Source organism: Chionomys nivalis, chromosome 15, assembly GCF_950005125.1.
Source record: "Chionomys nivalis chromosome 15, mChiNiv1.1, whole genome shotgun sequence".
Lineage (NCBI taxonomy): Eukaryota > Metazoa > Chordata > Mammalia > Rodentia > Cricetidae > Chionomys > Chionomys nivalis.
The window spans coordinates 50469379-50478656 of record NC_080100.1 but is presented as its reverse complement, the minus strand read 5'-3'; the positions used below and the strand labels follow the sequence as shown (position 1 = coordinate 50478656).

Sequence of the window (9278 nt, the reverse complement as noted above, 5' to 3'; positions counted from 1 at the left end):
AGGCACACCTTCCCCATCTGGCTCTTGGGAAACAGGGAGGTTTCCTACTGTGCATTCAACAGGGCATCACACAGGATGTGGACTAGCGCTGGCCCTTCAGAGTGGTGGCCGCAGCGCAAGTCCACTAGGGGGCGCCCGAACGACCTGAGCTCTTGCGCCAACCGCACGGCACCCACGCGCGTGCTCACTGGGGCCGCGGAACCTCCGCCTCCGCCGCCGCGGCTTTCCGTGCCGGCTCCCGAACTAGACTTCTGTCTTCCCGCTGCCTCGCCTCTGGCTCACCGAGCGCCATCACCGGTGTCTGCGCTGCATTGATCCTCGCGGCGTGGGCCGCGGACGCCCCGGCCCGATGCTGCGCTGGCTGATCGGGGGAGGCCGCGAGCCGCAGGGCCTGGGCGAGGTAATGCGCGCGGACCGGACTGGCTGCGGGGCGGGGCCGGGCCGCGGGATGGGGCGGGGCGAGGGGCGGGGCGGAGCGAGTGTGCTAGGGCCGCCGGAAGCAGGTCTGCCTCCAGGCGGGGAATTTAGGGCTGCTCAAGGGCCAACTGTTAAGAAAAGTGGGACTTAACTACAAACCAGCAGGGGCAACTGCCTCCCTTAATGCGTTTGAACTGATGCCTCTCGCCGACATCGACTAGCATTTGCTTAAGGAATGCGGAATGAACTAGCTGCTTTTCGAGAAACAGACAAGAAAATGATTTCTGTTTATTTAGTATGTGCATGATCTCATTGTCACACTTACCTTATACTTGAAATAGTAAAATGATTTTGCCACCTTAAACAAGTTGGCGTCTAAGATTTGTTTCGTGTGCCACCTGAAACAATTTGTGTTGCCTTTTCTTTCTCATCGGAAGCATTTTTACAGTTAGGATTATTGCGAACAACTTGGCAGTTCTAATTCTCTCAGCTTTGTCATTGACACTGCGATTTAAAACAAAACCGAACCACTTATTTCATACGATTCTGGAATCCTTCGGGTTATGGAAGAGTTGTGGGTTATTGAATGGCTATGTAACATACATATGATAATTTGAGTTAACATGCTTGTTTGGTTAGGATAGTATTTAATTAATCAGTTCTGCCATGCCTGGCAAACTCCCACTTGTGGGAAGCAGTTTCCATAACTGAGCATCTGCTAGAGGGAGACTGAGATAAAAACAAAACCATCACCTCAGGGTGGACTTTCTCCGAAAGCTTTAATGCATGCTGGTTCTTACTTTTTTTTTCATGTAAATGTACCTTGGTTGTGCAACTGCCTTGAATATTATATTATCAGAACCCCTGGTTTTCCCTAACATGTGCAAGAGCATGACTTCAGCCCTCCAATCTCAGTGATTCTTCCCAATCCTGAGGTAATGTCCCCCGAGGATAGTACAGAGTCTACCGTTGCCCGTGGTTAGGTGTGATGGGGCAGTGTGTGATAAAGAGGCTTGCTGGTAAGTATCCTAACACCGGGAGAGGCCTCAGTGACAAAGACTTATCTAGTCCTAAATGTCACTTGTGTCAGACTTAAGAAACCCTGCTTAAGAACAAAGATTTTTATGGTGGAATTGTGTGGGGTTTGACTCCAGAAGTGGGGTCAGTAAGATTTACCCTGCAGAGTTAAGTTACACGGTGTGTGTCCTTAGTGAAGAGTCTGCTATTGGCCTTCCAGAAAAAACTCTGCCTATTGGAACTACCTTTATCAGTACAGTTGCCCGGAGCTGAACTCGGGAGTCTGAATTATTTCATTACTGTCTTTGTTCATTAAGCAGACATCTTCTAGGTGCTTTCGGTGGGCTGCTACAGTCCATGTTTGGTGCATTTAGTCTGTAGCTTTCTTTCTAAACAAGCATGTTGTATGCATGTGTATGTCTGTGTGTGTGCATGTGTGTGTGTGTATATGGCTGTGTGTGTATGTACATGTGTGTATGTGTGTGTGTGTATGTCTGTGTGTTTGCACATGTGTGTGTGTGTGTGTGGGGCTGTCGGGGGGGGGGGACACAGAGGACAACTTGTTCTTTCTTTCCATCATCTGGCCCAGTAGTGAACTCAGGTCTTTGGCTTAGTGACAGGTGCCTTCACCTGCTGAGCCTTGGCTCGCCTTGGTCGCCAACAAACTTTGATCGAGAAAGACTCCTAAAAGAAATTGAGTTGAGTTGGGCCAATAGTTTTAAAGTCAGGCTTATTGAGACTTTAACAAAATAAAATGTACTGTTTGCAAGTTTACTGTGGCTTGAAAATACTAAGATTTTTGGTAAGAGAAATAATTACATGTAGAACTGGCAAATTATGTACTTGATATTGAGGAACATATGTATTAGTATTAGAAAGTAATATCCCATGGCTTTTAAAATCTTCTGTTCTTGTGTGGATACTGTGCAGTTGTAAATCATTTTATCTTTCTGTTTTTGCTTTGTTTTTTTTTTTTTCATTACAAGAAAGCTGCTTTGCAGACGATAGGAGAGGATCAGAGTCAGAACCCCTACACTGAGCTGCTGGTCCTGAGTGCACACCGGGACATTGTCCGGTTCCTGGTGCAGCTGGATGACAACAGGTAGGGGACCTACCCCGCTACTGCTCACTGCTGAGAAAGAGGCTTTAGAGCGTTTGTATTAAAAACAACTGCAAAATTAATTCATCTTTTGTGTAATAAGATTCTGATAATTGGAAAACACAACCAACTGAAAGTAGCGACATTAGTAGAAAGTTGAAGTGGACTTTGAACCCTGATGAAATATGTTTAGATTTGTTTAAACCCAGTTTCACCTCGTCCCATGTCACATGGGGACTTGTGGATTATATTTGTTTCCTTTTTTTATTTGATGTTTTAGAAAAAAAAACTGTCATGAAGTTTTAGAAATATTCTCACTAGCTTAGAAGAAGCAGATAAATGACTTTTTTTTTTTTTTTTTTTTTTTTTTTTTTTTTTTTTTTGGTTTTTCGAGACAGGGTTTCTCTGTGGTTTTGGAGCCTGTCCTGGAACTAGCTCTTGTAGACCAGGCTGGTCTCGAACTCACAGAGATCCGCCTGCCTCTGCCTCCCGAGTGCCAGATAAATGACTTTAAGAATTTGATTTTCTGGCTGTCAAATCAGGAACTAATACGGTGTTTAAATATTAGGTACATGCTAGAATATGCGTGTTGTAGAGTATTTAACTAGGCAAAGATGTCTTACATTTGTTTATGTGGCAGGATATTACTTTAACTATGTAAAGGTGTGTTGCTTTTATTTACACTGCATTTGTTTAATGATATAAAGATGTGTTGCTGTTTCACCTTGCCTGCCTAAGGCACCTGACTGGTCTAATAAAAAGCTGAATGGCCAGAAGCTAGGTAGTAGAGGGATAGGTGGGGCTGGTGGGCAGAGAGAATAAATAGGAGGAGAAATCTAGGCTTGGGGGAAGAGGAGAGAAGAGAAAGGGGGAAAGAAAGGAAGATACCCTGGGGCAGCCAGCCAGACACAGAGTAGGACGTACAGAGTGAAAAGAAGATTAAAAAGCCCGGAGGCAAAATGAGATGAAGAGAAAGAGGTTAAAATAAATTATAAGAACTAGCATAAGATAAGGCTGACCATTCATAAGTAATAATAACTCTCTGTGTCATGATTTGAGAGCTGGTTGGTGGCCCAGGAGAAAGCCTGCTGGCTTAGTGGAAGGTAAAGTAAGGTTTAATCTGAATTTCTGTCATTGACAAACCTCTTTAAACCCTGCATCATTCTCCGGTTCCTGGGTAGCGTGCATGCTGTGTCTGCCATGTCTGCAAGTAGAGACAATGGTGCTGGGGGCTGAGGGCCGAGTGCTTAGCTTGTCTCTCAGCCCGTTTAGCAGCAGTCATGTCACTGATGGTGACATTTCCTGACCAGATCTGGAAGTGCCGTGAGAGTCAGGACTCTGCTCTTCTTTCTTCTTCATTATTCCTAGGACTTAGTTCAGTGACTTAACACGTAGTCTGAGTTGACAGGTAGCTGTTGGATGAGCTTATGCAGCTGGGCTGCAGCCTACCCTGACCTGACCTGCCTCTGCTGCCCCTGAAGTCCCTCTGGTGACTTGGCTGCTTCTTCTCTTTTGAGCTCCTGAGTGATTGTAGCTACGATGGCTGTCACTCTCCTGCGGCTGTCTTGTCTGTTGGCTGTCTTTTCAAACTTTTTATCATGTGTAGTTTAATTCTGACTCGAGCGAAGTGAGGCCAGGATTCAGAGATAGTTCTTCCCAGCATTTCCTTCACCTCAGACGCCAGCTGGCCTCCATGTTTCCGTGTCATCTGCGCTTCTGATCAGCCAGCTACAAGTCCCAGCTGCTTCCTTGGGTTTGAAAATTCATTTAAAGGACCTCTTAAAGAATCATAGAATGGTTACAGCTTTATTCCAAACTAGACCTCAAGGTCTGCTGGGTAGCCTGGGATGAAGGGAGGCTGAAAGTCCCAAACGCAGAACCTCAGAACCAGGTCCTCAGGGCTTGCTGCCTTCCCTTATGTGTGCTGCCAGGGGGGAGCCCACTGGAACTTTGGACTTGCAGTTTTGAGTGGGGTGTCACTATGTAGGCATGTCTGTGCGGTGAATCATAATCACAACACTTCTGGAAAGCCGGTCTGCTATCCTCTGGTATCAGGAAGCCCAAGACTTCTCATGGCTCATCTCTTCAGCGTAGCCCACCCCCTGGCCACATTATTTAAGAGCTGACACTGAGTCGCCCAGTAACGTGAATATTGAAGCCACTTCTATCAGTAAGGAAATTTCAAGGGATCAGAGGCTCCCTTCTAGGAACTAAGGGCCAAGGCCAACAAAATACTAATACACTATGTCTCGACCATGGCTCGAAAAGATTTGCCTCTAATGCTTGTTACTAGCCAGATTGCATCGTTTTCCAAGTCACGGCATGGAAGTAGAGCATAGCCTGCTTTGTGCCTTTGGTTAATGTTTGTTTCCCCTCCATTTTTGTAAGTATAATATTTGTTTATGGCTTAAATGACCATTTCTGTAGGAAACAGCATTTCTGCAAAGGTGGAATTTTTGGGTAACCAAAGGTTTCATGTGTCATATTTTATCCTAGGAAGTTACTGGGTTAAAGACATCCAGATAATAGCTTATAGCCACTGTTATGTAGGCCTTAAGGAATTCTAAAATCATGTTGTTTGCAAGATTAGGTGATAAGTATAAAGCATACTCTCAGGATGTACTCTTTAAGCTTCATGCAGGCTGTTAGGGTTCCGCGTTCATGCTGCCTGTCCTTTAGGATGTGCCCTCTGGGTAATTATTCCACAACTAGAAGACTCTGAAAGCAGGGCCGAGTTGTGGGGTGGTGGCTGTGGAGCAGGCACTGACAGACAGTACATGTTTTCATAGTGACACCCGTGAACACGTTAGCTAGGTGCAGAGAGGAGCGGTCTGTAAGCAGGAAAAGCTGGAGCTGACAGCATCAGGTTGGCTGCTCCAGCAGCCCAAACTTACTGGTGTGAAGCAAAGTGGCCACCACGTCCTCAGCCTAGCTCTGTCGGATGGTAGATTTGACTCACCTGGGCACGTCTTTTCATTTAGGATTTGAATCAGGTCCATGTGCAGCTGTGGTCAGCTGCTAGGCTGGCTAAGGTGCGAGGGCAGACAGGATGGCAGTCTCCTCTCATGCGCTTTTCCTGGAGTGACATGGGGTTGTGACAGGACAAGTCCCAGGGCAGAGGCTCCTATGTCTCTTTTTATGCCGCGTTTGCTGCTGCTCACGAAAGAGCTGAATAAACTCTCCGTGTGTGGACAGCTAGGTCCTACTGTGCGTGGTGACCCTGGGGGTAGGGGATCATCTGTGGCCCTGTTTGCTGTGTGCCACAGGGAGTGCCAATGCCGAGAACCGACAAGCTGCCGTGTGTGTGTGTGTGTGTGTGTGTGTGTGTGTGTTTAGCCTTACAATGGTGACAGACCTTCTCAAATCACTTTGAATTCTTTCTAATCAAGTCATCAGTGTATCAAAACTTACATGTAATTAAAAAACAAAGCTCAATTGCAGACCTGTAGAATATTGAAGTTCTGTGTTCTTTAAAAATTTATTCTTTAGCAAAAGATTCTTAAAAATAAAGATTTAACAAATATATGAAAAATCTATAAATTATAATATTAGGAAAATAATTAGATCTCAATGCTTTTACCATTAAAGTTTGGTGCCCTCCCCCACCCATTGGAGATTGAACCCAGAGTTTCATGCATTCCAGACAAGCATTGTACCAGGTGAGCCGTACACCCAGCCCCCAAAGTGTTTTAAAATATATAATAAATGTTTGTGCCTATTGATAGGTTGTTTTCATTTCTAACTGTTCAGTTGGGATTATCTTTGTTGTGTTAGTGCATTTTTAATTTACGGAAAGTACTTATCCAGTTTTTAAACAAATTCTCTGTGTTACACCTTTTATTCATTTATCTGAAGTTTTCGTAGGCGTTCCATGGTCAGCTATTGTAATCCAGGTTTCACGCTTCAGGTCTTTAGATAATATCATCTGATTGGAAATTTTGCAGAAGGATTTTCTTGTTTTCTCAGTGGCTCACCTAAAACCAGTGAGTGGAAAATTTTCTCGATTGGTTTTTGAAGATACCAGATAAATCCTGTATATCACCTAACAGACAGCTGCCTTTTCTTCTCTTCTTGGGTGTTTTTTGAACGAGGGTCATATTGATTGGGAGATCTTCTTCAGAAGGCTAAGCCTCAGCAAGAATCTTCCAGAACATGGACTGTGCTGCAATTGCATGCGGCTGTAGCGTTGACACATCACACTAAACCGAGTTCACAGCGCATTCTAAGACTAACTTGTTCTGTCGTTCATTTGACCATTCCTTGCTCCTCCAGGAAGCAGACAAGGTTATATAGGAAGGTGGTCATGACTGGAAGAGAATCCGATGACCCATGAAGCACCAGGCTGCAGGTAAAGATGCTTCTCGGGAGCTGGGGAAGCTGAATTTTTAAGGCAGTGTTGTTTGGTAACTCACTGAGAACAGAAAGTGTACTCTGCCTTGAAGAAGGTATTTTTAAGTTAAGAATATCCCTTCTCATTTACTACATTCAGAGTATAGAAATCAGTAATCAAAATGGCTCAGAGAGCTGAGGGAAGTGGTGCGTGCCTGTAATTCTAGCATTAGAGAGGCCAAAGTAGGAGGATCAGAAATTTTGAAGCCTGCCTGGACTATACAGAGCTCTAACACCTTGTCTCAGAAAAACAATTTTAAAAATTGTACTGAAAAATCATAGACAGTGCAATAAAATTAAGGAGGCAGACTAGACTGTCTCAAATTCTAGGGTTCCCATGGAAACACTATAATAATATTAAGTATGTATGCATTATTAGAGAGAAAAAAGGACAAAGCAGAATTGGCCAGGGCATGCTGTCTCAGTGCTGATGAGACCTGGTTCTGCACCATGGGAAGCCCGGAGGAAGGACTGCCTGTTGGGTCGGGTACATCCTCTAGATGGAAACAGGCTTTGTGCCACTTCCCTTGTTGACCTTGTGCTGAGCAGGCCCCTAACTCTAACGCCTTGCTTAGCACCCAGAGACTTGGAGCCAGTCCGGTCTGAGTTTGAAATGATCCTGCAGTCCACAGCTGGAAGCCATTGGACAACACATTCCTCAGAGCTGGGCAGCTGGTCCCCTCTTGAACTGGAAGGTGCTTATTTGGACCTGATACACTTCCAATATTGTATCTTAGACCATTTAATTTTTAGATTGCATTAGCAGTCAAGTGGGCCCTTGGGCAGCTTTTTAAGAAGCTGTACCTGGAAAAAGCTATAGGCAAGGTTCAGTAGCCCAATAGTTACTAATAGGCTTTGGAGAGAGTTCTTAAAGTATATGCCTTCCATCTGGCATTCTGACGTACTGTAATAGATTTTGCTAAAGTCCATTTAATGCCAGTAAGACAAAACCTTGTTCTGGTCCAAGGTTCTCGAATGACTTGTAAATTTGCTTGTTGCTTTGGAATGTACTCTGACTTAAAGCATAGCCATCATTTAGCATGTGTCTCGCCACCCTCTCCCTTTTCTCATTACAGTTTTTGTCTTCTGACTCGATTTTAGAAGTGTGGCTAGGTTTTAATTCAGTTAGCTAAGTGAGTAAGGTTGAGATGGTATCACGAGCGGGGACATCGTAGCTGCCTGATGCGGTGGCATTGTTAATTTTGGGGATAAACACAGAATTTGTGTAATAACTTTTCAACTTTAAATCCTGCCTTTTAGCCAGCCTGTTGTGTCATCTCTGGGTAAAATCACTCTTTCCCTTCTCATTTGAACATCACTGTCTTGGTATCTTTAGAGTTCACAGACTCAAAAGACAGTTTGAGTGTGGATAAGGAACTAACTGCGGCCAGTTGCAGCATCACACACAAGTCTAAATCCTATGTGTTCATAGTGATCCTAAAAAAGAGAACTTACTGCTTCCTGTAAGGAAGTGCTAAGAAATGAACCTCATTTTGAAAATTGATAAAGGACCAAAATCAAGACCTATACTGCTTTTTTTATTTAAACAATCTTAGGATCAATATCAGTAATATTTTGGGAGGAAAAAAAATCTTTCTCATAGAAGAATTGAGGCTAGGAAGAATAGTAGAATTGAATTGTGATCTTGTAACTTCTTGTGTGCAGGGGATGAAAAGAGATTTTTCAACTGTGTCCATAGGTTTGTTGGCAGAAGCTTCACAGGTTAAGCTGATTCACAAGAGAAATAGACATGTAATGTGTGCATTGTGCCCACATACAAGAGTTCTCAGTGATGAACGAACTCAAAGCAGTGGTCAAAACTTATTAATATAGAGAGCATCCTGTGTGTGATGGCAGGGCATGTAAGAGAACTCGGATTTATTTTTATGTGTATGGGTATTTGGCTGGCATGTATGTCTTTGTACTACTTGCATGCTGGGTACCACAGAGGCCAAAAAGGACATCAGATCCCTGAAACTGAATTACAGATAATTGTGAGCCACTGTATAGGTGCTGGGAATTGAACACTGGTTCTCTCCAAGAGCAGTTGGTATTCTTAACTGCTCAGTCATTTCTCCAGCACCGCTAAAGGCTGCATCTTACCAAGAGAACAGCAAGTTCTTAATGAGGGACTCGACTGTGGTTAATACGTGGGCTTATTTCACATCATAAGAAGAGAACAATCGGTGTGTTGAGAAGTGGCAAGGCAAAGGGAGGGGACTGAGTTCCTTGTGGTGAATTCTGAGAAGACGGATGCTTCGGGAAGCTCATGGTTAGGTTGACCTAGGGGATAAAGTCTACATATGAAGAGCAAGTATGCAGAATAAAGGAAACTTTAGGAGTCTGGACAATTGTA

At 44.2% G+C, this 9278-nt stretch overlaps 1 protein-coding gene across 1 annotated transcript in view; it reads left to right on the top strand.

Moving 5' to 3' along the window:
- Window positions 1–200: 200 nt before the first annotated feature.
- The window catches only part of Wdr41 (WD repeat domain 41), a 43567-nt gene continuing 34489 nt past the window's right edge, over window positions 201–9278 (top strand). The window contains exons 1-2 of the mRNA XM_057789957.1: window positions 201–400; window positions 2421–2536. Of these exons, the coding sequence (XP_057645940.1) occupies window positions 350–400; window positions 2421–2536 (167 nt within the window). The 5' untranslated portion in view covers window positions 201–349. The remainder of the gene's footprint in view (window positions 401–2420; window positions 2537–9278) is intronic.